The sequence below is a fragment of the Trachypithecus francoisi genome, unplaced genomic scaffold (assembly GCF_009764315.1).
Source record: "Trachypithecus francoisi isolate TF-2019V2 unplaced genomic scaffold, Tfra_2.0 Lachesis_group20, whole genome shotgun sequence".
NCBI lineage: Eukaryota > Metazoa > Chordata > Mammalia > Primates > Cercopithecidae > Trachypithecus > Trachypithecus francoisi.
This window is the reverse complement of record NW_022681466.1, coordinates 21483559-21509986: the sequence shown is the minus strand read 5'-3', so window position 1 is coordinate 21509986 and position 26428 is coordinate 21483559. Positions and strand designations below refer to the sequence as shown.

The following is a 26428-nucleotide window of genomic DNA, read 5'->3' as shown; positions in this document are numbered from 1 at the left end:
AATACAAAAATTAGTTGGGTCTGGTGGCGCGCACCTGTAGTCCCAGCTACTCAGGAGGCTGAGGCAGGAGGATTGCTTGAACCCAGGAGGCAGAGGTTACAGTGAGCCGAGATCGCACCACTGTTGTCTCCAAAAATGGAGATTTTTGGACTACAGGGATGCACCACCATGCCTCCCTGATTTTTTATTTTTTCAATGTAGTCCCAACTACTTGGGAGGCTGAGGCAGGAGGATTTTTGAGCCCAGGAGTTCAAGGCTGCAGTGAGCCATGATCGTACCACTGCATTCCAGCCTGGGTGACAGAGTGAGACCCTGTGTCTTAAAAAAAAAAGAACAAAATAAAATAAATAACAAAAATAATACCAGCCAGGTGCCATGGCTCATGCCTGTAATTATAGCTCTTTGGGAGGCCAAGGCAGGCGGATCACCCAAGGTCAAGAATTCGAGAACAGCCTGCCAGTATGGTGAAACCTCGTCTCTACTAAAAATACAAAATTTAGCCAGCCGTGGTGGGCACATGCCTATAGTCCCAACTACTTGGGATGCTGAGGCAGGAGAATCGCTTGAGCCCGGAAGCTGGAGGTTGCAGTGAACCAAGATCGTGCCATTGCATTCCAGCCCGGACAACAGAGTAAGACTCTTGTTTCAAAAAAAAAAAAAAAAAAATTAAGGAAAGAGAAGGAATCATGTATAAAGTCAGGAGGACCAGGAACCTGTGGTCAAAGGAGCAACAGATTTCCAGGGGAAACACAACAGGATCAAATACAAATGGACGGGAACAATGAAGATGGGGCCAGGCGCGGTGGCTCACGCCTGTAATCCCAACACTTTGGGAGGCCAAGGCAGGCTTGAGGTCAGGAATTCGAGACCAGCCTGGCCAAAAGGCAAAACTGTCTCTACAAAAATATGAAAATTAGCCCAATACGGTGGTGCACGCCTGTAATCCCAGCTAGTCAGTAGGCTGAGGCGGGAGAATCGCTTGAACCCAGGAGGGAGAGGTTACAGTGAGCCAAGATCAGGCCTCTGCACTCCAGCCTGGGTGATACAGCCAGACTCCATTTCCAAAAAAAAGAATGAAGATGGAAACCTCTAAAAAATAGTAACTGTGGCCGCACGCGGTGGCTTACGCCTGTAATCCCAGTACTTTGGGAGGCCGAGGCCGGCGGATCACAAGGTCAGGAGATCGAGACCATCCTGGCTAACATGGTGAAACCCCGTCTCTACTAAAAACACAAAAAATTAGCCGGCCATGGTGGCGGGCGCCTGTAGTCCCAGCTACTCGGGAGGCTGAGGCAGGAGAATGGCGTGAACCCGTGAGGCGGAGCTTGTAGTGAGCCCAGATCGCACCGCTGCACTCCAGCCTGGGCGACACAGCGAGACTCCGTCTCAAAAAGAAAAAAAAGGCCGGGCGCTGTGGCTCAAGCCTGTAATCCCAGCACTTTGGGAGCCCGAGACGGGTGGATCACGAGGTCAGGAGATCGAGACCATCCTGGTCTACACGGTGAAACCCCGTCTCTACTAAAAAATACAAAACACTAGCCGGGCGAGGTGGCGGGCGCCTGTAGTCCCAGCTACTCGGGAGGCTGAGGCAGGAGGATGGTGTAAACCCGGGAGGCGGAGCTTGCAGTGAACTGAGATCCGGCCACTGCACTCCAGCCCGGGTGCCAGAGCGAGACTCTGTCTCAAAAAAAAAAAAAAAGAAAAGAAAAGAAAAGAAGGCCGGGCGCGGTGGCTCAAGCCTGTAATCCCAGCACTTTGGGAGGCCGAGACGGGCGGATCACGAGGTCAGGAGATCAAGACCATCCTGGCTAACACGGTGAAACCCCGTCTCTACTAAAAAATACAAAAACTAGCCGGGCGAGGTGGCGGGCGCCTGTAGTCCCAGCTACTCGGAGGCTGAGGCAGGAGAATGGCGTAAACCGGGAGGCGGAGCTTGCAGTGAGCTGAGATCTGGCCACTGCACTCCAGTCCGGGCGACAGAGCGAGACTCCGCCTCAAAAAAAAAAAAAAAAAAGAAAAGAAAAGAAAAAAAAATTATAACTGCATGGATCTTTTTCCTTTTTTTTTTTTTTTTTTGAGACAGAGTCTCGCTCTGTCACCCGGGCTGGAGTGCAGTGGCCGGATCTCAGTTCACTGCAAGCTCCGCCTCCCGGGTTTACACCATCCTCCTGCCTCAGCCTCCCGAGTAGCTGGGACTACAAGGCGCCCGCCACCTCGCCCGGCTAGTTTTTCGTATTTTTTAGTAGAGACGGGGTTTCACCGTGTTAGCCAGGATGGTCTCAATCGCCTGACCTCGTGATCCGCTCGTCTCGGCCTCCCAAAGTGCTGGGATTACAGGTGTGAGCCACTGCGCCCGGCCCTATCTATTCTTTTTTGTTTTTTCTGTCGCCCAGGCTGGCGTGCAAAGGCATGATCTCAGCTCACTGCAACCTCCACCTCACAGGTTCAAGCGATTCTCCTGCCTCAGTCTCCTGAATAGCTGGGATTACAGCTGTGCACCACCAAGCCCAGCTAATTTTTGTATTTTTAGTAGAGACAGGGTTTCACCATGTTGGTCAGGCTGGTCTCAAACTCCTGACCTTGTGATCCGCCCGCCTCGGCCTTCCAAAGTGCTGGGATTAAAGGCGTGAGCCACCGCACCCAGCGATAATTTTCATTATTTTCAGTAAAGATGGGGTTTCGCCATGTTGGCCAGGCTGGTCTCAAACTCCAGACCTCAAGTGATCCACCCGCTTCAGCCTCCCAAAATGCTGGGATTAAAGGCGTGAGCCACTGCCCCTAGCCTCTCTCTAGTTTTAAAAGGACTCAACTAATATCAGGCCCACTCACACCCTCTCATGAGAGAACACATCGCATAGCTGAGATCCAGAGCCACAGGATTTGGCCTCTGGATAACTCTGGGCTAGTTCCTTCTGTGCACTTCTGTATCCTCATCTCTAAAATGGAGCTATAGTGTTGGCAACATAGCAAGACTCCACCTCTACAAAAAATGCCTGTAGTCCCAGCTACTCTGGAGGCTGAGGCAGAAGGATCACTTAAGCCCAAGGGTTAAGCCTGTACTGAACTATGATTGTACCACTACACACTAGCGTGGGCAACAAAGCAAGACCCCATCTCAAAAGAAATAAAAAATAGGGTGGGTACAGTGGCTCATGTCTACACCCACAATCTCAGCAGTGTGAGTGGCCAAAGCAGGAGGATCACTTGAGTCCAGGAGATTGAGACCAGCCTGGGCAAAATAAAAAGACCTCAGCTCTACAAAAAAATAAAAAATTAGCCAGGTGTGGTGGTACACACCGGTAGTCCCAGCTACTCAGGAGGCTAAGGTGGGAGGATCCCTTGAGCTCTGGTCAAGGGTGCAGTGAGCCATGATCACATCACTGCACTCCAGCCTGGGTGACAGAGTACAACTCTCAAAAAATAAATATCTCAAAAAATAAATACATACACAAATAAAGTGGAGCTAGTAACTGCTATCTCTCATCATTACTAAGTTTTTAAATGAGGACATAGTGGAGGCAAAGCTTCTAAAAGCAAAATGATCTATGCATCTTTGTTGTTGCTGTCATTAAGGATATAGAACAAGTTCTCAATTGAAGCTGAACATAAGAATCACTCAGGGAGCTTTTAAAACATGTGTATATGGCTGGGCATGGCAGCTCACGTCTGTAATCCCAGCACTTTGGGAAGCCAAGGCGGGCAGATCACAAAATCAGGAGTTCAAGACCAGCTTGGCCAATATGGTGAAACCCTGTCTCTACTAAAAATACAAAAACTAGCCGGGCGAGGTGGCGGGCGCCTGTAGTCCCAGCTACTCGGAGGCTGAGGCAGGAGAATGGCGTAAACCGGGAGGCGGAGCTTGCAGTGAGCTGAGATCTGGCCACTGCACTCCAGTCCGGGCGACAGAGCGAGACTCCGCCTCAAAAAAAAAAAAAAAAAAAGAAAAGAAAAGAAAAAAAAATTATAACTGCATGGATCTTTTTCCTTTTTTTTTTTTTTTTTTGAGACAGAGTCTCGCTCTGTCACCCGGGCTGGAGTGCAGTGGCCGGATCTCAGTTCACTGCAAGCTCCGCCTCCCGGGTTTACACCATCCTCCTGCCTCAGCCTCCGAGTAGCTGGGACTACAAGGCGCCCGCCACCTCGCCCGGCTAGTTTTTCGTATTTTTTAGTAGAGACGGGGTTTCACCGTGTTAGCCAGGATGGTCTCAATCGCCTGACCTCGTGATCCGCTCGTCTCGGCCTCCCAAAGTGCTGGGATTACAGGTGTGAGCCACTGCGCCCGGCCCTATCTATTCTTTTTTTGTTTTTTTCTGTCGCCCAGGCTGGCGTGCAAAGGCATGATCTCAGCTCACTGCAACCTCCACCTCACAGGTTCAAGCGATTCTCCTGCCTCAGTCTCCTGAATAGCTGGGATTACAGCTGTGCACCACCAAGCCCAGCTAATTTTTGTATTTTTAGTAGAGACAGGGTTTCACCATGTTGGTCAGGCTGGTCTCAAACTCCTGACCTTGTGATCCGCCCGCCTCGGCCTTCCAAAGTGCTGGGATTAAAGGCGTGAGCCACCGCACCCAGCGATAATTTTCATTATTTTCAGTAAAGATGGGGTTTCGCCATGTTGGCCAGGCTGGTCTCAAACTCCAGACCTCAAGTGATCCACCCGCTTCAGCCTCCCAAAATGCTGGGATAAAGGCGTGAGCCACTGCCCCTAGCCTCTCTCTAGTTTTAAAAGGACTCAACTAATATCAGGCCCACTCACACCCTCTCATGAGAGAACACATCGCATAGCTGAGATCCAGAGCCACAGGATTGGCCTCTGGATAACTCTGGGCTAGTTCCTTCTGTGCACTTCTGTATCCTCATCTCTAAAATGGAGCTATAGTGTTGGCAACATAGCAAGACTCCACCTCTACAAAAAATGCCTGTAGTCCCAGCTACTCTGGAGGCTGAGGCAGAAGGATCACTTAAGCCAAGGGTTAAGCCTGTACTGAACTATGATTGTACCACTACACACTAGCGTGGGCAACAAAGCAAGACCCCATCTCAAAAGAAATAAAAAATAGGGTGGGTACAGTGGCTCATGTCTACACCCACAATCTCAGCAGTGTGAGTGGCCAAAGCAGGAGGATCACTTGAGTCCAGGAGATTGAGACCAGCCTGGGCAAAATAAAAAGACCTCAGCTCTACAAAAAAATAAAAAATTAGCCAGGTGTGGTGGTACACACCGGTAGTCCCAGCTACTCAGGAGGCTAAGGTGGAGGATCCCTTGAGCTCTGGTCAAGGTGCAGTGAGCCATGATCACATCACTGCACTCCAGCCTGGGTGACAGAGTACAACTCTCAAAAAATAAATATCTCAAAAAATAAATACATACACAAATAAAGTGGAGCTAGTAACTGCTATCTCTCATCATTACTAAGTTTTTAAATGAGGACATAGTGGAGGCAAAGCTTCTAAAAGCAAAATGATCTATGCATCTTTGTTGTTGCTGTCATTAAGGATATAGAACAAGTTCTCAATTGAAGCTGAACATAAGAATCACTCAGGGAGCTTTTAAAACATGTGTATATTGGCTGGGCATGGCAGCTCACGTCTGTAATCCCAGCACTTTGGGAAGCCAAGGCGGGCAGATCACAAAATCAGGAGTTCAAGACCAGCTTGGCCAATATGGTGAAACCCTGTCTCTACTAAAAATACAAAAATTAGTAGGGCATGGCTGGGCTCGGTGGCTCACACCTGTAATCCTAGCACTTTGGGAGGCCGAGGTGGGCGGATCACGAGGTCAGGAGACCAAGACCATCCTGGCTAACACGGTGAAACCCAGTCTCTACTAAAAATACAAAAAATTAGCCGGGCGTGGTGGCAGGCGCCTGTAGTCCCAGCTACTCGGGAGGCTGAGGCGGGAGAATGGCGTGAACCCGGGAGGCGGAGCTTGCAGTGAGCCGAGATCACACCACTGCACTCCAGCCTGGGTGACAGAGCGAGACTCCATCTCAAAAAAAAGAAAAAGAAAAAGAAAAAAAAATTAGCCAGGCATGGTGGCGCGCGGATGTAATCCCAGCTGCTACTCAGGAGCCTGAGGCAGAAGAATCGCTTGAACCTGGGAGCCGGAGGTTGCAGTAAGTCGAGATTGTGCCACTGGACTCCAGCCTGGGTGACAGAGTGAGACCCCATCTCAAAAAACAAACAAATAAAACACCCATATATTAGCTGGGTGCGATGGCTCACGTCTGTAATCTTAGCACTTTGGAAGGCCCAGGTAGGAGGATCACTTGAGCTCAGGAGGTCAAGACCAGTCTGGGCAACATAGTGAGACCCTGTCTCTACATGGTGGCTCACGCCTATAATCCCAGCACTTTGGGAGGCCAAGATGGGAGATGGTTTGAGCTCAGGAGTTCAAGACCAGCCTCGGCAACATGATAAAACCCTGTCTCTACAAAAAATACAAAAATTAGTCAGCTGTGGTGGTGTCTGCCTGTGGTCCCAGCTACTTGGGAGGCTGAGGTGGGAGGATGACTTCAGTCTAGGAGGTGGAGGTTGCAGTGAGCCAAGATCACACAACCGTACTCCAGCCTGGGCGACAGAGCCAGATCCTGTCTTTCTTTCTTTTTTGAGATGGAGTCTTGCTCCGTCACCCAGGCTAGAGTGCAGTGGCATGATCTCGGCTCACTGCAACCTCCACGTCCCGGGTTCAAGCGATTCTCCCGCCTCAGCCTCCCAAGTAGCTGGGACTACAGACACACATCACCACACTTGGCTAAGTTTTTGTATTTTTAGTAGAGACAGGGTTTCACCATGTTGGCCAAGCTGGTCTTGAACTCCTGACCTCAAGTAATCCACCAGCCTTGCCTCCCAAGTGCTGGGATTACAGGCATAAGTCGCTATGCCCAGTTGGACTCTGTCTTAAAAAATTAAAAAAGGCCAGGTGAGGCTGAGGTGGGAGGATGGCTTGAGCCCAGGAGGTCAAGGCTGTAGTGAGCTGTGATAGTGCCACTGCACTCCAGCCAGGGTGACAGACCAAGATCCTGTCTCAATAAATAAATAAATTAATTAATTAATTAATAAGGCCAGGCGCGGTGGCTCACGCCTATAATCCCAGCACTTTGGGAGGCCGAGGCAGGAGGATCACGAGGTCAGGAGTTCGAGACCAGCCTGGCCAACATGGTGAAACCCTGTCTCTACTAAAAATACAAAAATTAGCCAGGCATAGTGGTGCATGCCTGTAATCCCAGCTACTTGGGAGGCTGAGGCAGGAGAATCGCTTGAACTCGGGAGGCAGAGGTTGCAGTGAGTCGAGATCACGCGCCACTGCACTTCAGCTTGGGAGACAAAGCAAGACGTCGTCTCAAAATAAATAAAATTAAATAGTAACAATAAATAATAAATAAATAAATAAAACACATATATGCCTTTGCCTCCCACACTCCCTTCTCTTCAGAGGAAATTTGCTCGGGTGGGACTTGCTCCCATCTAACTTTCTTTTTTTTTTTTAGTGTGTGTGTGTGATGGAGTTTTGCTCTTATTGCCCAGACTGGAGTGCAGTGATGCAATCTCAGCTCACCGCAACCTCTGCTTCCTGGGTTCAAGCAATTCTCCTGCTTTAGCCTCCTAAGTAGCTGGGACTACAGGTGTGCAACACCACTCTGGGCTAATTCTGTATTTTTTTTAGTAGAGACAGGGTTTCACCATGTTGGTAAGGCTGGTCTCAAACTCTGGACTTCGGGTGATCCGCCCACCTCAGCCTCCCAAAGTGCTGGGATTACAGGCGTGAGACACCCTTCCCGGCCCTTCCAAGCTCCTTCTAAAGAGCAAGGGTTGAAAACACCAGCATAGACTGGTGTCTGGGAAATGCAATTTTCCAATATTATCAGTAAATACTAAAGAAACACTGTTGCAAAGTGTGACTTTGTGGGCCCTAATAATATGTCTATTAAAGGTCTTCTTTGTTCTAAGAGATTCATTACAAACAGAAAACATGATCTGGGCCGGGCGCGGTGGCTCAAGCCTGTAATCCCAGCACTTTGGGAGGCCGAGACGGGCGGATCACGAGGTCAGGAGATCGAGACCATCCTGGCTAACACGGTGAAACCCCGTCTCTACTAAAAATACAAAAACTAGCCGGGCGAGGTGGCGGGCGCCTGTAGTCCCAGCTACTCGGGAGGCTGAGGCAGGAGAATGGCGGGAACCCGGGAGGCGGAGCTTGCAGTGAGCTGAGATCTGGCCACTGCACTCCAGTCCGGGCGACAGAGCCAGACTCCGCCTCAAAAAAAAAAAAAAAAAAAAAGAAAACATGATCTGAACCACAGAAATGAACTGTTAAATAGTAAAGAGTTTTTTAGTGGCATTTTATAGGATAAATTAAAAGCATGACATCATGTAAAGAACTATACAAACAGATGAATACTCAAGTCATCTAAATACATCAGCAGTAAAGACCAAAAAGACGGGGGGCAGAGGGAACCAAATGCTGAACTTAGTGTTTTACAATATTGTAGGACATGTGGTAGGGCAAAACAAAACAAAGCGTACAAAATCATTCTCCCATTCACAACAGACAAGCAGGCATGAGTCTGCAACAATGCTTTCTCTACACTTGTGCATCTATACTCTGACCTCATTAATCAGACTCCACAAAAGCCCAAATTTCTGATAAACTGAGCACATGATGTGTAATGCTTTGGTGAATAAAAATTTCAAAACAATTTTTACCTTTGGATAGTACCTCGGCTTATGGTTAATGGGTATTCAGTCTAAAATCAATTTTTACTTATTTATTTATTTATTTATTTATTTACTTAGAGGCAGAGTCTCACTCTGTTACCCAGGCCAAAGTCAGTGGCAAAATCATAGCTCACTGTAGCTTCGAACTCCTGGGCTCAAACAATCCTCCTACCTCAGTCTCCCAAGTAGCTGGGACTACAGGCACATGCCACCATGCCCAGCTAACTTTTCCTTCCTTCCTTCCCCCCTCCCTCCCTCCCTCCTCTCTCTCTCTTTCTTTCTTTTATTTTCTATTTTTTATTTTTTTATTGAGACGAAGTCTTACTCTGTCACCCAGGCTGGAGTGCAATGGCATGATCTCAGCTCACTGCAACTTCCAACTCCCGAGTTCAAGTGATTCTTCTGCCTCAGCCTCCCGAGTAGCTGGGATTACAGGCATGTGCCACCATGCCTGGCTAATTTTTGGGGGTTTGTTTGTTTGTTCTTGGTTTGTTTTTTTTTCGAGACGGAGTCTCGCTCTGTTGCCAGGCTGGAGTGCACTGGCGCAATCTCAGCTCTCTGCAACCTGCAACCTACACCTTCCAGGTTCCAGCGATTCTCTTGCCTTAGCTTCCCGAGTAGCTAGGACTACAGATGCACGCTACCACACCCAGGTAATTTTTTTTTTTTTTTTTTTTAGTAGAGATGGGGTTTCACCGTGTTGGCCAGGCTGGTCTCCAACTCCTGACCTCAGGTGATCCGCCCACCTCAGGCTCCCAAAATGCTAGGATTACAGGCGTGAGCCACTGCACCCAGCCTGTATTTTTTTTGTTTGTTCATATTTTTGAGATGCACTCTCACTCCATCGCCTAGGCTGGAGTGTAGTAGCATGATCTCGGCTCACTGAAACTTTTGCCTCCCGGGTTCAAGCAATTCTCCTGCCTCAGCCTCCTGAGTAGCTGGGATTACAGGTGTGCAGCACCACACCCAGCTAATTTTTGTATTTTAATAGAGACAGGGTTTCACCATGTTGGTGGTCAGGCTAGTCTCAAACTCCTGACCTCAAGTGATCTGCCCGCCTCGGCCTCCCAAAGTGCTGGGATTACAGGCATGAGCCACCGTGCCTGGCTAATTTTTTTTTTTTTTTTTTTTTTTTTGAGACAGAGTCTCGCTCTGTCACCCAGGCTGGAGTGCAGTGGCCAGATCTCAGCTCACTGCAAGCTCCACCTCCCAGGTTCACGCCATTCTCCTGCCTCAGCCTCCCGTGTAGCTGGGACTACAGGCGCCCGCCACCTCGCCCGGCTAGTTTTTTGTATTTTTTTTTGGTAGAGACGGGGTTTCACCGTGTTAGCCAGGCTGGTCTCGATCTCCTGACCTCGTGATCCGCCCGTCTCGGCCTCTCAAAGTGCTAGGATTACAGGCTTGAGCCACCGCGCCCGGCCGTGCCTGGCTAATTTTTTTCTATTTTTTTGTAGCGATGGGTTCCTACTACAGACTGGTCTGGAACTCCTGGCCTCAAGTGATCGGCATGCCTCAGTCTCCCAAAGTGCTGGGATTACAGGCATGAGCCACCGTGCCTGGCTAATTTTTTTTTTTTTTTTTTTTTTTTTTTGAGACAGAGTCTCGCTCTGTCACCCAGGCTGGAGTGCAGTGGCCAGATCTCAGCTCACTGCAAGCTCCACCTCCCAGGTTCACGCCATTCTCCTGCCTCAGCCTCCCGTGTAGCTGGGACTACAGGCGCCGCCACCTCGCCCGGCTAGTTTTTTGTATTTTTTTTTGGTAGAGACGGGGTTTCACCGTGTTAGCCAGGCTGGTCTCGATCTCCTGACCTCGTGATCCGCCCGTCTCGGCCTCTCAAAGTGCTAGGATTACAGGCTTGAGCCACCGCGCCCGGCCGTGCCTGGCTAATTTTTTTCTATTTTTTTGTAGCGATGGGTTCCTACTACAGACTGGTCTGGAACTCCTGGCCTCAAGTGATCGGCATGCCTCAGTCTCCCAAAGTGCTGGGATTATAGGCATAAGCTGCCACACCCAGCCTATATATTTTTAAACAGAGATAAAGTCTCACTACATTACCCAGACTGGTCTCAAACTCCTGGACTCAAGTGATTTCTCAGCCTCCCAAAATGCAGTGATCATAGGCATGAACCACCACACCTGGTCTTCAATTTTAGTCTATCTGTTATTTTATTTTATTCTGATTTAATACACTGCATAATGTATGCTTTTTATTTTCTCAAACATATTTACTCCCATCTCCTTTTATGAGATGGATGGGGTAGTTATTATCTGCTACTCCTACCCTATATTATACAACAGGAAATTGAAGCAGGGTAAAATCTAGTGGGATTGGCCATAATCACTCGGCTTTTACTGACAAGCATACCATCCACCTTCTCTCATGGGACCTCACTCCCTGCCCCCTGTCCCGCCACCCCCCAAACAAGCCTAAACTACATTAACAAAGGCAGGACTGCGGCCTCAACACATACTGAGCAGCAGGATAGAGCAACCATTCCTCATCACTGTTATCAGCCATCTACCGTGAGCTCGGCTTACAGCAAGTCCTTACGTGTTACCTCATTTGACTCCCAACAAACTTTAAGAAGGCGTTAGGTATTGTCACTCCCTGGTCCTAATGAAGTAACCAAGTCTCTCAAATTTGATCACAGTTCCACGGCTAGTACATGCAAAGCCAACCTTAGAATCCAGGTTAGTCCAGCTTTAAAACCCATGCCCCTAAGCACTCAGCTATTATACAACAACTGGATGATGCATCTCAGGACAGCTCGGCAATTCCCTACACACCAGGACATCCCCAGCTCCTCACTTACTTGACGGCCCCAACATCCTCGGCATAACGCTGCATCTCTTCCCGGGCCCTCTCTTCTCGCAGCTCCCGCTGAAGCTCCTCAATCTTTTTCCGCTCAGCCTCATGCTTCTGCTCGGCCTTCCACACTTTCTCCACATTCCGGAGGGTCTGCGGGTGCCAGCTCTTCTTCAGATTCTGTGATAAATAAAAAGGAGGTGAGAATAATTCGGGGGGTGACTGAGTGGCGGGTATAACTAGCCCTGCCTCACCCACCCTTCCATACCCAAGGCAGGCGTGTGAAGGCAAGATGTCTTCAACAATGACAAGCTTTTCTTCCAATAATCTCTCACACATCTAGAGGGGAAGGGGGGTTGTTCAAGTGTATAAAGCTTCAGGACATGTCGGGCGCAGTGGCTCACACCTGTAATCCCAGCACTTTGGGAGGCAGAGGCGGGCAGATCACTTGAGGTCAGGAGTTTTAGATCAGCCTGGCCAACATGATGAAACGTCTCTACTGGAAATCTAAAAAAAATTAGCTGGGCGTGGTAGCACGTGCGCATGTAGTCCCAGCTGTTCAGGAGACTGAGGCAGGAGAATCACTGAACCAGGAGGCGGAGGTTGCAGTGAGCCGAAATTGCGCCACTGTACTACAGCCTGGGCGACAGAGCAAGACTCCGTCTCAAAACAACAAGAACAACAACAAGAAGAAAGCTTCAGGATAGAACAGGTCCTTTCTGAGTTCCCTTCAAACAGTTTTAACCTTAAAAGCATACAAGTCATCCTTCCACTAGCCATACCTAAATTGGAGTCAGTAATGACAAGACAGGAGGAATGCAGTAATGAGCAGGAAGGCACATATTTTCAAAGAGAACAGAACTCATGCACTTCTGGCACTGGACATTCATTCTTTTAGAGTCTCGCTCTGTCACCCAGGCTGGAGTGCAGTGATCTCAGCTGATTGCACCCACCACCTCCCGGGTTCCAGTGATTCTCCTGCCTCAGCCTCCCGAGTATCTGGGACTATAGGTGTGCCACCATGCCTGACTAATTTTTGTATTTTTTAGTAGAGATGGGGTTTCACCATATTGGCCAGGCTGGTCTCAAGACGCCTGACCTCATGATCTCTGCCTGCCTTGGCCTCTCAAACTGCTGGGATTACAGGAGTGAGCCACCGTGCCAAGCCTTTTTTTTTTTTTTTCTTGAGACGGAGTTTCGCTCTTATTGCCTAGGCTGGGGTACAATGGCAGGATCTGAGGTCACGGCAACCTCTGTCTCCTGGGTTCAAGTGATTCTCCTGCCTCAGCTTCCTGAGTAGCTGATTACAGGCATGCGCCACCATGCTCAGCTAATTTTGTCTTTTTAGTAGAGATAGGGTTTCTCCATGTTGGTCACGCTGGTCTCGAACTGTTGACCTCAGGTGATCTGCCCGCCTCAGCCTCCCAAAGTGCTGAGATTACAGGCGTGATCTACCGTGCCTGGCATGGACATTCATTCTTAGGAACTCAACCTACCTTACCTTGGTCTACTTCACCTGCCCTAAACTTGCATGGTTTACAACCCACCCAGAATCTCTTCCAACTTTCCTTCCCAGGAATCTCTCCTTGATTCTGATCTCCCCATTCACCCTCAAAGAACACTTCTCTCTCTCCTCCCCATCAGATACTGCTTTGGTGCACTTTCCCAATAATGAAAAGTTTCCCAGAGTAAGTAATATCTATGGACAATTATAAACTAGCCTGGTGATGTGTGAAAGGGAGACGAGGGGGGCAGATTTCCAAACAGAGAGGAACAGTACAGACAAATGCAGTCCCAGTGGTGAGAAAGAACATAGCAGGAATAATTCAGTGTGGCTGGAGATGTGGCAAGCTGATGGAGCAGGGACGCAAGAAGAAGCCAAGTGAGAAATGAGCAGAATAAGGGCCTTATAAGCCATGTAAAGGGATTACAGGCATGCACCGCATGCCTGGCCATTTTTTTTTTTTTTTTTAAGATGGAGTCTCACTCTGTCACCTAGGCTGGAGTGCAGAGGCACACTCTCAGCTCACTGCAAGCTCCAACTCCCAGGTTCACGCCATTCTCCTGCTCAGCCTCCTGAGCTGGGACTACAGGCATACACCACCATGACCGGCTAATTTTTTGTGTGTTTTTAGTGGAGACGGGTTTCACCGTGTTAGCCAGGATGATCTCAATCTCGTGACCTCGTGACCTCGTAATCCACCCGCCTTGCCCTCCCAAAGTGCTGGGATTATGGGCATGAGACACCGTGCCCAGCCAATTTTTGTATTTTTACTAGAGATGGGGTTTCACCATGTTGGCCAGGATGGTCTTGATCTCCTGACCTCGGGATCCGCCCGCCTAGGCCTCCTAAAGTGCTAGGATTACAGCCGTGAGCCACCGCACCCAGTGTGGCTCCATCTTTTTTTTAACTTTTTTTTTTTTTTAAACGGGGTCTTACTCTGTCACCCAGGCTAGAGGTGCAGTGGTGCAATCTCGACTCACTACAACCTCCACCTCCTGGGTTCAACCAATTCTCCTGCCTCAGCCTCCCAAGTAGCTGGGATTACAAGCGCCCGCCACCACTCCCAGCTAATTTTTGTAGTTTTAGTAGAGACGGGGTTTCACCATCTTGGCAAGGCTGGTCTTGAACTGCTGACTTCATGATCCATCCGCCTCGGCCTCCCAAAGTGCTGGGATTATAGGAATGAGCCAACGCACCTGGCCGAGACTCTATCTTAAAAAAAAAAAAAAAGAATGGACTGGAGAGGGCCAGAATTGAGACCAGGAGACCAGTTAAGAAAATAAGATCATGTCTGCAAGGTACTTGGCATGTGGAAAATGTTTAGTCAATGAGAGTTCCCTTTTCTTCTTTTCTCTTCTCCTCCTTGTCCTGCCTCTCCCTTTGTCAGGTCATTGAGTTGGTTGGTTGTGTATCGGTCCGTCAGTTGGTCCGACCATCCATCCATCCTTCCGTCCTTCCTTCCTCACTCCCTCCCTCTTTCTCCCTCTAACCCTTCCCATCTTGTCCTCCCTGCCTCAAGTATAGATTATTTTGCTTCTCAGGGACAAAAACTTCTAGTCATTTTTGGCTGTCACAACTGGTGGAGGCAGGTGTTAGTGGATAGACTCCAGTCTAGTGGCTAGAGGCCAGGGATGCTGCTAAACATTCTACAACGCACAGGAGAGCCCAACTACCACCACTACCACACCCCCCCACCAAAGAAGTATCTAGGCCCAAACTGTCAAGAGGGCTAACGTCGAGAAACCCTAGATTAGAGCTTTCCTGTCCTTAAATGCAGTTACTTGAAGAATACACTAAATTGGATGAAACTGGATGGACTCCTGGCACTCACTGTGATTGAGAACACATGACAAACTAATAGGTTTACTGGGCAGGCCGCTAAGCTGATCTACTTGCTGGTTCAATTAGTTCCACTTTCGGGAGGCTAGCATTTTCCCAACCTTGCACCATGCTCTTGTAGGTACATTTACCCTATTTGGGGCCTTAGCCCTTTACAAATGAACGTTTCAGTGTAAGAGACATTGCCACATAACTTATATTAAGTAGTATGAATTCAAAACTACACATCAGAATCCAGCATTGAAGGAGGTGTGGAAGTCAGAAAGATGGACAGGAAGATCCCTTCAGGCTTAAAAAGGACCCCAGGGCCTAGCACAGTGGCTCACGCCTGTAACCCCAGCACTTTGGGAGGCCAAGGCAGGTGGATCACTAGAGGTCGGGAGATGGAGACCAGCCTGACCAACATGGAGAAACGCTGTCTCTACTAAAAATACACAATTAGCCCGGTGTGGTGGAGCATGCCTGTAATCCCAGCTACTCGGGAAGCTGAGGCAGGAGACTCGCTTGAATCCAAGAGGGGAGGGTTGCGGTGAGCCGAGATCGCGCCATTGCACTCCAGCCTGGGCAACAAGAAACTCCGTTTCAAAAAAAAAAAGGACCCCAGGACATGGCTAAGGGTAGGGTGAATGGGGCACAAACCACCCCTACTTCAGTCCAGGACATGACTCTGAACTCCCACCCAAGGAAGAAAGGTGTGTGGCAAGACAATATATACAAAATAAAGCGCAGTGACACGTCCTCAATATCTACCTCCTTTCCTAGCCATGGCTCCATCCGCCCCCTCCCTGGTATTCCCAGAATTTACAGCCGGTAGGGCCGCAGTCAACAAAAACACAAACACCACCTGTCACTGTTCGCGACACACCTCGGACTTTCCCAAATCTCAGTCCCATCCCTCCACTGCCCTAAGGAACCATCTCCTCTTCAGGGCAACGGCCCCCTCCCAGCGAAAGCAAAGCTGAGTTGCTATGGTTATCCACTCCTTCCTCTACCCCCACCCCCCCACCCCCTGCCAATTTCCGTCTCGGCCTCAGTCCTCCCCCGCCCAGGCCTCCCTCCACTCACCAGGTCTCCGCCCCCCATGATGGTGGAGACGATTCCTCACTACGCGGATCTGGAAGACTCCGGCAGGATCAAGAGAATACGTAGAAAAATAGTCCAGGGGCTACCTCGCGGGCTCTGGTCCCAGGAGCGGTCGACTGCCAGTTTCACATACCGACCTAGAGGCCACTTCAGGGAGGGCGTCATCTCACCGCGTCGGCGTCGCGGAACGATGACGTACAGGGCTCTGTCGCGCTGTGTGACGGTGGCGTCACGTGCAGATTTCGCAAAGTTCCAGGCTTCGCTGTCGAGGCCTCTGCTGTCGAGGTCTCATTTTGGCTGCTTCGGGTCGCCACCTTGCCTGATGTCCCAAACTCTCCGTTGAAACGCCACAGCTCTGTTCAGTGATGGGTTGCCGTGGGCCTCTGCTCGCGGCTGTGTTGCCATGGCAGCGCACCAGGGCATCCGGCTCAAAGCTCCGGCTCAAAGCTCCACATACTGGCTGCTAGACGTAGCGTGGACCAGAATAGGCCTCCTCCCCTCACCCTGCACACACCCCAACACTCCAGTTTTCCAAAACGGGTTTGCGAACTGGCACTTTCCTCAGACCTTGACTCACAGCAAATCCCCTTATGCCAGGCCTGTTTTACGAAGATAAATAGAAACCATCAAATCGAAATTCCATCAGCTTCCCTGCGCCAAACATTTAAAATCTGCCAGGTTCCACAGTGGCAGATTTTCCCACGGTGGGAGGCTGGCAGATTCCTTTCCCTTCAGTTACTATGTGTTTTTGGCGTGTTTTTCTTTCTTTCTTTCTTTCTTCTTCTTCTCTCTTTGTTTTTGTTTTTTGAGAAGGAGTTTCACTCTCCCAGGCTGCGGTCGCAGCTGACTGCAACCTCCGCCTCCCAGACAACGATTCTCCTGCCTCAGCCTCCCCAGTCACTGGGATTACAGGTGCCCACCACCAGCCCGGCTAATCTTTGTATTTTTAGTAGAGACGAGGTTTCACCATGTTGCTCAAGCTGGTCTCAAATTCCGACCTCAAGCGATCTCCCCGCCTCAGCCTCCCAAAATGTTGGGATTACAGGCATGAGCCACCGTGCCTGGCTATTTTTATTTTTATAGCAACAGGGTTTTGCCATCTTGCCCAGGTTTGGCTCAAACTCCTGGACTCAAGCAATCCTCCCGCCTCGGCCTCCTAAAGTGCTGGGATTACAGGTGTGAGCCACTGTGCCTGACCTGTTTTGTAATTTTCAGAATAGAAGTTTTGCACATCTTTTGTTAAATTTATTCTAAATGTCTTTTGGGGATGCTATTTATTTATTTATTTTATTTTTTATTTTTATTTATTTGCTTTTTATTATTATTATTTTATTTATTTTGAGACGGAATCTCACTCTGTCACCCAGGCTGGAGTGCTGTGGTGGGAACTCGGCTCACTGCAACCTCCACCTCCTGGCTTCAAGTGATTCTCCTGCCTCAGCCTCCTGAGTAGCTGGGATAACAGGCATGTGCCACCACCACCTACTAATTTTTGTATTTGTAGTAGAGACGGGATTTCACCGTGTTGGCCCTGCTGATCTGGAACCCCTGACCTCAGGTGATCCGCCTACCTCGGCCTCCCAAAATGCAGGGATTATAGGCACCCGGCCTGTGATGCTGTTTTAAATAAAATTTAAAATTTTTAATTTTCCAATTGTTTGCTACTAGTAGATAAGAACATGCTTTTGTATAGTAACCCTGTATTTTACAGGCTTGATAAATTCACTTATTAGTTCTTATGGCTTTTTTAAAATACTTATTGCCAGGCGTGGTGGCTCACTCCTGTAATCCCAGCACTTTGGGAGGCCGAGGCGGGCAGGTGGATCACCTGAGGTCAGGAGTTTGAGACCAGTCTGGCCAACATGGCAAAACCCCATCTCTACTAAAGCCGGGCGTGGTGGCTGGTGCCTGTAATCCCAGCTACTTGGAGGCTGAGGCAGGAGAATCGCTTGAACCTAGGAGGCAGAGGTTGCAGTGAGCCAAGATGGCACCACTGCACTCTGGCCTGGGCGACAAGAAACTGTCAAAAAGAAAGAAAGAAGAAAGGGAAGGGAAAGGGAGGGAAGGGGAGAGGAGAGGAGAGGAGAGACTGGGCTTGGTGGCTGACGCCTGTAATCTCAGCGCTTTGGGAGGCTGAGGCGGGCGGATCACCTGAGGTCAGGAGTTCAAGACCAGCCTGACCAACATGAAGAAATCCCATCTCTACTAAAAATACAAAATTAGCTGGGCGTGGTGGTGCATGCCTGTAATCCCAGCTATTTGGGAGGCTGAGGCAGGAGAATCGCTTGAACCCAGGAGGCAGAGGTTGTGGTGAGCCAAGATAGCGCCACTGTACTCCAGCCTGGGCAACAAGAGCAAAACCCTGTCTCAGAAAAAAAAAAAAAAAACTTATTAAATATTTACTTAAATGTATTTTGAATAAAGTTTACTTTATTTTTTTTTTTTTTTTTTTTTTGAGACGGAGTCTCGCTCTCCCGGGCTGGAGTGCAGTGGCCGGATCTCAGCTCACTGCAAGCTCCGCCTCCCGGGTTTACGCCATTCTCCTGCCTCAGCCTCCCGAGTAGCTGGGACTACAGGCGCCCGCCAACTCGCCGGCTAGATTTTTGTATTTTTTTAGTAGAGACGGGGTTTCACCGTGTTAGCCAGGATGGTCTCGATCTCCTGACCTCGTGATCCGCCCGTCTCGGCCTCCCAAAGTGCTGGGATTACAGGCTGGAGCCACCGCGCCCGGCCAAAGTTTACTTTAAAAGAAAAGCAGGCTCACTCCTATAGTCCCAGCACTTTGGGAGGCCGAGGTAGGTGGATCACTTGAGCCCAGGAGTTGGAGACCAGCCTGGGCAACGTGGTGGAACCCTGTCTCTCAAAAAGTACAAAAACTAGCAGGACATAGCAGCATGTGCCTGTAGTCCCAGCTACTCAGGAAGCTGAGGTGAGAGATTGCCTGAGCCCAGGAGGCAGAGGTTGCAGTGATCCAAGCTCATACCACTGCACTCCAGCCTGAGCAACAGAGCGAGACCCTGTTTCAAAAAATAAAAGAGGGCAGGGTGTGGTGGCTCACGCCTGTAATCCCAGCACTTTGGGAGGCCAAGATGGGTGGATCACTTGAGGTCAGGAGTTCAAGACCAGCCTGACAAACATGGCGAAACCCCGTCTCAGTACAAAAAAGATTAGCTGGGTGTAGCGGTGCGGGCCCGTAATCCCAGGTACTTGGGGTGCTGAGGCAGGAGAATCGTTTGAACACAGGAGGCAGAGGTTGCAGTGAGCTGAGATTGCACCACTGTACTCCAGCCTGGGTGACAGAGCCAGAGTCCACCGAAAAAGAAAGAGGGGAGAGAGAGAGAGAGGAGAGAGAGAGAGGAGAGAAGAGAGAAGAGAGAAGAGAGAAGAGAAGAGAAGAGAAGAGAGGAGAGAGAGAGGAGAGGAGAGGAGAGGAGAGGAGAGGAGAGGAGAGGAGAGGAGAGGAGAGAAGAGAGAGGAGAGAGGAGAGAGGAGAGAGAGAAAGAAAAGAAAGAAAGAAAAAGAAAAGGGAGGGGAAAGCAAAGCAAAGCAAGCGGGACGCAGTGGCTCATGCCTGTAATCCCAGCACTTTGGGAGGCTGAGGTAGGAGGACTGCTTGAGCCCAGGAATTTGAGACCAGCCTGGGCAACATAATAAGACACTGTCTCACAAAAAAATAAAAGGAAAAAAGAAAGAAAATCAATGCTTTGGAAAATAGTCTGGCAGTTCCTCAAAAGGTTAAACGTAGTTACAGTATGACCCGCAATTCTACTCCTGGGTATATACCCCCAAGAGAAATGAAAACATACATCCGGCCGGGCGCGGTGGCTCAAGCCTGTAATCCCAGCACTTTGGGAGGCCGAGACGGGCGGATCACGAGGTCAGGAGATCGAGACCATCCTGGCTAACACGGTGAAACCCCGTCTCTACTAAAATATACAAAAAAAAAATTAGCCGGGCGAGATGGCGGGCGCCTGTAGTCCCAGCTACTCGGGAGGCTGAGGCGAGAGAATGGCGTAAACCCGGGAGGCGGAGCTTGGCAGTGAGCTGAGATCCGGCCACTGCACTCCAGCCTGGGCGACAGAGCGAGACTCCATCTCAAAAAAAAAAAAAAAAGAAAACATACATCCATACAAAATATTGCCCATGAATGGTTTTTTATTTTGTTTTGTTTTGAGACAGAGTCTTGCTCTGTCTTCCAGGCTGGTGTACAGTGGTGTGCTCTTGGTTCACTGCAACCTTTGCCTCTGTGGTTCAAGTGATTCTTGTGCCTCAGCCTCCCAAGTAGCTGGGATTACAGGCACACACCCGGTTAATTTTTTGTATTTTTAGTAGATAGGAGGTTTCACCATGTTGGTCAGGCTGGTCTCTAACTCCTGACCTCAAGTGACCTGTCTGCCTCGGCTTCTGAAAGTGCTGGGATTACAGGTGTGAGCCACCACACCTGGCAAAAATCTTGTATGTGAATGTTCATAGTAGCCATTATTCATACCAGTCAAAACATGGGGAAGGCTGGGCATGGTGCATCATGCCTGTAATCCCTGGACTTTGAGAGGCCAAGGTGGCCAGATCATTTGAGACCAAGAGTTGGAGGCCAGCCTGGCCAACATCACAAAACCCTATAAATACAAAAATTACTAAAAATAAAAAATTAGGGCCGGGCGCGGTGGCTCAAGCCTGTAATCCCAGCACTTTGGGAGGCCGAGACGGGCGGATCATGAGGTCAGGAGATCAAGACCATCCTGGCTAACACGGTGAAACCCCGTCTCTACTAAAAAAATACCAAAAATTGGCCAGGCGCGGTGGCTCAAGCCTGTAATCCCAGCACTTTGGGAGGCCGAGACGGGCGGATCACGAGGTCAGGAGATCGAGACCATCCTGGCTAATACGGTGAAACCCCGTCTCTACTAAAAATACAAAAACTAGCCGGGCGAGGTGGCGGCGCCTGTAATCCCAGCTACTTGGGAGGCTGAGGCAGGAGAATGGCGGAAACCCGGGAGGCGGAGCTTGCAGTGAGCTGAGATCTGGCCACTGCACTCCAGTCCGGGCGACAGAGCGAGACTCCGCCTCAAAAAAAAAAAAAAAAAAAAAAAAATACCAAAAATTAGCCGGGCGAGGTGGCGGCGCCTGTAGTCCCAGCTACTCGGGGAGGCTGAGGCGAGAGAATGGCGTAAACCCAGGAGGCAGAGCTTGCAGTGAGCTGAGATCCGGTCACTGCACTCCAGCCTGGGCGACAGAGCGAGACTCCGTCTCAAAAAATAAATAAATAAATAAAAATAAAAATAAAAAATTAGCTGGGTGTGGTGGTGCACATCTGTAATCCCAACTATTCGGGAGGCTGAGAACCCAGGATTCAGAGGCTGCAGTGAGCCAAGATTGCACTACTGCACTCCAGCCTGGGCAACAGAGTGAGACTCTCTCTCAAAAAACAGGGCAGGGAATCAAAACATATCAATTACCCGATGATGACTAATGGATAAATAAAGTATAGTATATCCACACAGTGGAATATTGTTTGGCCATAAAAAAGAGGTACTGGCCAGGCACAGTGGCTCATGCCTGTAATCCAAGCACTTTGGGAGGCTGAGGCAGGCAGATCACGAGGTCAGGAGATCAGGATCATCCTGGCTAACACAGTGAAACCCCGTTTCAACTAAAAACACAAAAAATTAGCTGGGTGTGGTGGCACGTGCCCGTAGTCCCAGCTACTCGGGAGGCTGAGGCAGGAGAATCGTTTGAACCAGGGGGGCGGAGGTTGCGGTGAGCCAAGATCGCACCACTGCCCTCCAGCTTGGGCGACAGAGTGAAACTCCATTTCCAAAAAATAAAAATAAAAGACTTTGAAAACAGTATGCTATGTGAAAAAAGCCAGTCACAAAAGACCACATGTATCATTCCATTTATAAGAAATTTCTATAATAGGCAAATCAATAGAGACAGAAAGTAGATTGGTAGTTGCCTAGAGATGGGTAGGTTGGGAGGAAATAGCAAGTTGACTGCCAATGGGTATGGAATTTCAGTTTGGTGTGATGAAGTTGTGCTAAAATTGATTGTATTGATGGGTGAACAACTTTGTGAATATACTAAAATTGATTGAATTGTAGGCTTTTGATGGCTGAATTGCACAGCATGTAAATTATATCAATAAAGCTATTGAAGAGAATCAGTATTACTTGCCATAAATAAAATAGGAATGGAAACTAAGAATGACTTTTTTTTTTTTTTTTTTTTTTTTTTGAGACGGAGTCTTGCTCTCTCGGCAGGCTGGAGTACAGTGGTGCGATCTCAGCTCACTGCAACCTCTACCTCCCGGGTTCAAGCAATTCCCCTGGCTCAGCCTCCCAAGTAGCTGGGATTACAGGCACGCGCCACCACATCCAGCTAATTTTTTATGTTTTTTATAGAGATGGGGTTTCACCATGTTGGCCAAGATGGTCTCAATCTACTGACCTCGTGAGCCGCCCACCTCGGCCTCCAAAAGTGCTGGGATTACAGGTGTGAGCCACCGCACCCGGCCTAAATATGACATTATTAAACACTAGATACATTTTATTTTTCTTGAAATGGGTCTCTATGTTGGTCAGGGTCTAAATATATTGGTTAAGCTGATCTTGATTCCTAGACTCAAGTGATGCTCCCACTTCAGGCTCCAGAGGAGCTGGGATTACAGGCTGAAGCCGCCACCGTGCCTGACAGGAGGAATTCTTATTTGGTGCCAGCTCTCTAACACTTCTAAAATCTTCTAAATCCAAAGTGCTAGGATTACAGGCATGAGCCACCGCGCCTGGTCAATCTCCCTCTTTTTTATTCAAAGAGTGTATAGTGCTGGGGATGGTGGCACATACCTATGATCCCAGCTACTTGGAAGGCTGAGGCAGGAGGATCACTTGAGTCCAGGAGATGGAAGCTACAGTGAGCTGTGATTGTGCCACTGTAGTTCAGCCTGGGTGACAGAGTGAGACTCCATCTCTTTTAAAAAAAAATTTTAAACGACTTTTTTCTTAAGTTACTGAAGATAGGAAAGGGAATAATTTTTTCACTGTGTGATTCGGTGTTTTTGTCTATCTCCAGTTAAATTGCAAATGTCTGCAGTACCCATTCCACACTTGGGACAAACAGACGCAAAATGTGAAGCTGGGCATGGTGCTCACACTTGTAGTCCCAGCACTTTCAGGGGCTGAGGTGGGAGAATCACTTGAGCCCAAGAGTTGGAGACCAGCCTGAGCAATATAGCAAGACCTTCTCTCTACTTATGTTTAAAAAAACAAAAACATTAGCCAGGTGTAGTGGCACATGCCTGTAGTCCCAGTTGCTGGGGAGGCTGAGGCAGGAGTATTGCTTGAGTCCATGACTTTCAGGCTGCAGTGAGCCGTGATCATGCTACTACACTGCAGCCTGGGTGTCAGAGTGAGACCCTCTTTCAAAAAAAAAAAAAAAAAAAGATGTAAAGTGTAAGGCTGAAGTATACCACCAGAATGTGACATATGCCCCTTACATTTAAGTAATAAGCAATTCTTTTTCTTTTCTTTTCTTTTTTTTTTTTTTTTTTGAGACAGAGTATCGCTCTGTCGCCCAGGCTGGAGTACAGTGGTGCGATCTCGACTCACTGCAAGCTCCGCCTCCCGGGTTCGCGCCATTCTCCTGCCTCAGCCTCCTGAGTAGCTGGGACTACAGGCGCCCGCCACCTCGCCCGGCTAGTTTTTTTGTGTGCGTTTTTTAGTAGAGACGGGGTTTCACCGTGTTTGCCAAGATGGTCTCGATCTCCTGACCTCGTGATCGCCTGTCTCGGTCTCCCAAAGTGCTGGGATTACAGGCTTGAGCCACCGCGCCCAGCCAATTTTTGTACTTTCAGTAGAGACGGGGTTTCACCATGTTGGTCAGGCTGGTCTTGAACTCCTGATCCCGCAATCCACCCACCTCGGCTTCCCATAGTGCTGGGATTACAGGTGTGAACCCCCGTGCCTGGCCTTTCTCTTTCTTTCCTTCTTTTCTTTCTCCTTTCTTCTTTCCTTCCTTCTTTTCTTTCTCTTTCTCTCTTTTCCTTCTTTTCTTTCTCTCTCTTTCCTTCCTTCTTTCTTTCTTTCTTTTTCTCTTTCTTATTTTTTTTTTTTCCAGACGGAGTCTCAGTCTGTCGCCCAGGCTGGAGTGCAGTGGCGCGATCTCAGCTCACTACAAGCTCCACCTCCCGGGTTCACCCCATTCTCCTGCCTCAATCTCCCGAGTAGCTGGGACTACAGGTGCCCGCCACCACACCTGGCTAATTTTTTTGTACTTTTAGTAAAGATAGGGTTTCACCATGTTAGCCAAGATGGTCTCGATCTCCTGACCTCATGATCCGCCCGCCTCAGTCTCCCAAAGTGCTGCGATTACAGGCGTGAGCCACTGCGCTCGGCCTTCCTTCTTTTCTTTCTTTCTTCTTTCTCTCTCTTTTTCTTTCTTTCTTTTTTTTTTTTTTTTTTTTTTTGAAACGGTATCTGGCTCTGTCGCCCAGGCTGGAGTGCAACAGCACGATCTCAGCTCACTGCAACCTCCGCCTCCCAGGTTCAAGCAATTCTCCTGCCTCAGCCTCTCAAGTAGCTGGGATTACAGGCGTGCGCCACCACACCCAGCTAATTTTTTGTATTTTTAGTAGAGACAGGGTTTCACCATATTGGTCAGGCTGGTCTCGAACTTTTTTTTTTTTTTTTAGACGGAGTCTCGCTCTGTTGCCCAGGCTGGAGTGCTGTGGTGCGGTCTCGGCTGACTGCAACCACGGCCTCCCAGGTTCAAGTGATTCTCCTGCCTCAGCCTCCTGAGTAGCTGGGATTACAGGTGCACACCACCACAGCCGGCTAATTTTTTGTATTTTTAGTAGAGATGGAGGTTTCACCATGTTGGCCAGGCTGCTCTCAAACTCCTGACCTGTGATTCGCCTGCCTCGGCTTCCCAAAGCGCTGGGATTATAGGCGTGAGCCACGGCGCCTGGCCCTGGCCCTTCTTTCATGTTTTAATTCGAGGCAGCTTGGCATGTACTAAGTTTTCAAAAATACATACATTTCCATCTATACTGCGACACCCATCCAATTAGCAAATTGTGTTCACAGCTCTCAGACTCACTCATAGATTTAGAATCTCCTCAGGGACTTGGTCTTAACTGAAGACAAATGAGATCCTAGAGGGGCTTTTTGTCCTAAAGGTGAGCTGGAATGTGGGAGTAACAGTTTTAGCACAAGAGCAAGTTGAAACTTCCTTCATCTTTTCTGGTGATACTGTGGCTGACAGTATTTGCTGTTAAATGGAATGGTAGTCAGAAAACATCATGGCAGGGGGCACCCGGATTTGAACCGGGGACCTCTTGATCTGCAGTCAAATGCTCTACCCCTGAGCCATACCCCCTCTGTCCATTGTACATTCCTTCCGTGTCCACTTGTGGTGACTCAATACAATCAAGTTCCACCCACACGAGTTCTGGCAAGTTTTGTATTCTAAAGCCCCACCTTCTTAATTAATCATCATCTGGTTTGGCTTTTCCATTGGCCACCAATAAACTGAAAGGGAACACTTGAAAAATGACATCCTGGGCCAGGAGGGTGACTCACACCTGTAATCCCAGCACTCAGGGAGGCCGAGATGAGGTCAGGAGTTCGAGACTAGCCTGACCAAAACAGTGAAACCCCGCCCCCACTAAAAATACGAAATAACTAGCTGGGAGTGGTGGCAGGCACTTGTAATTCCAGCTACTAGGGAGGCTGAGGCAGGAGAATTGCTTGAATCCCTGGAGGCAGAGGTTGCAGTAAGCTGAGATCACACCACTGCACTCCAGTCTGGGCTAACAGAATGAGTCTCTCTCTCTCTCTCCTTCTCTCTCTTTTTTTTTTTTTTTTTTTTTTTTTTTTTTTTGAGACGGAGTCTTGCTCTGTCGCCCAGGCTGGAGTGAAGTGGCTGGATCTCAGCTCACTGCAAGCTCCGCCTCCCGGGTTTACGCCATTCTCCTGCCTCAGCCTCCCGAGCAGCTGGGACTACAGGGGCCCACCACCTCGCCCGGCTAGCTTTTTGTATTTTTTAGTAGAGACGGGGTTTCACCGTGTTAGCCAGGATGGTCTCGATCTCCTGACCTCGTGATCCGCCTGTCTCAGCCTCCCAAAGTGCTGTGATTACAGGCTTGAGCCACCGCGCCCGGCCCTCTCTCCTTCTCTCTCTATCTCTCTATATATACATATCTATACACATATATATACATAAACATACACACACATACACATAAACATATGTATATGTTTAGTAAAGACTGTTTCATCATGTTGCCCAGGCTGGTCTCAAGTGATCCACCTGCCTGAGCTCAAGCAATCCTCCCATCTCGGCCTCCCAGAGTGCTGGGATTACAGGCGTAGGCCAAGGAGCTTGGCCTTTGCTCTGCTCTTGATGGAAACAATAGCCAGCTCTGACGTGGGGCTCTGCTGACAGCTGGGGAAGTGCTTTATTGAGGTTGAGTAGTGTGGTTC

The 26428-nt window shown here is 49.1% G+C and overlaps 1 protein-coding gene and 1 non-coding gene across 2 annotated transcripts in view; both read right to left on the bottom strand.

Annotated features, from left to right (window-relative positions):
- CWC25 (CWC25 spliceosome associated protein homolog) overlaps nucleotides 1-16244 on the bottom strand; it is a 33534-nt gene extending 17290 nt beyond the window's left edge. Inside the window, exons 1-2 of the mRNA XM_033183234.1 lie at nucleotides 15933-16244; nucleotides 11532-11704 (exon numbers count right to left, since the gene is read on the bottom strand). Of these exons, the coding sequence (XP_033039125.1) occupies nucleotides 11532-11704; nucleotides 15933-15950 (191 nt within the window). The 5' untranslated portion in view covers nucleotides 15951-16244. The remainder of the gene's footprint in view (nucleotides 1-11531; nucleotides 11705-15932) is intronic.
- Nucleotides 16245-25250: 9006 nt separating this feature from the next.
- Nucleotides 25251-25322, bottom strand: TRNAC-GCA. Its single transcript has one exon. It is a non-coding gene; the product is annotated as a tRNA-Cys (tRNA).
- Between the last annotated feature and the right edge of the window lie 1106 nt (nucleotides 25323-26428).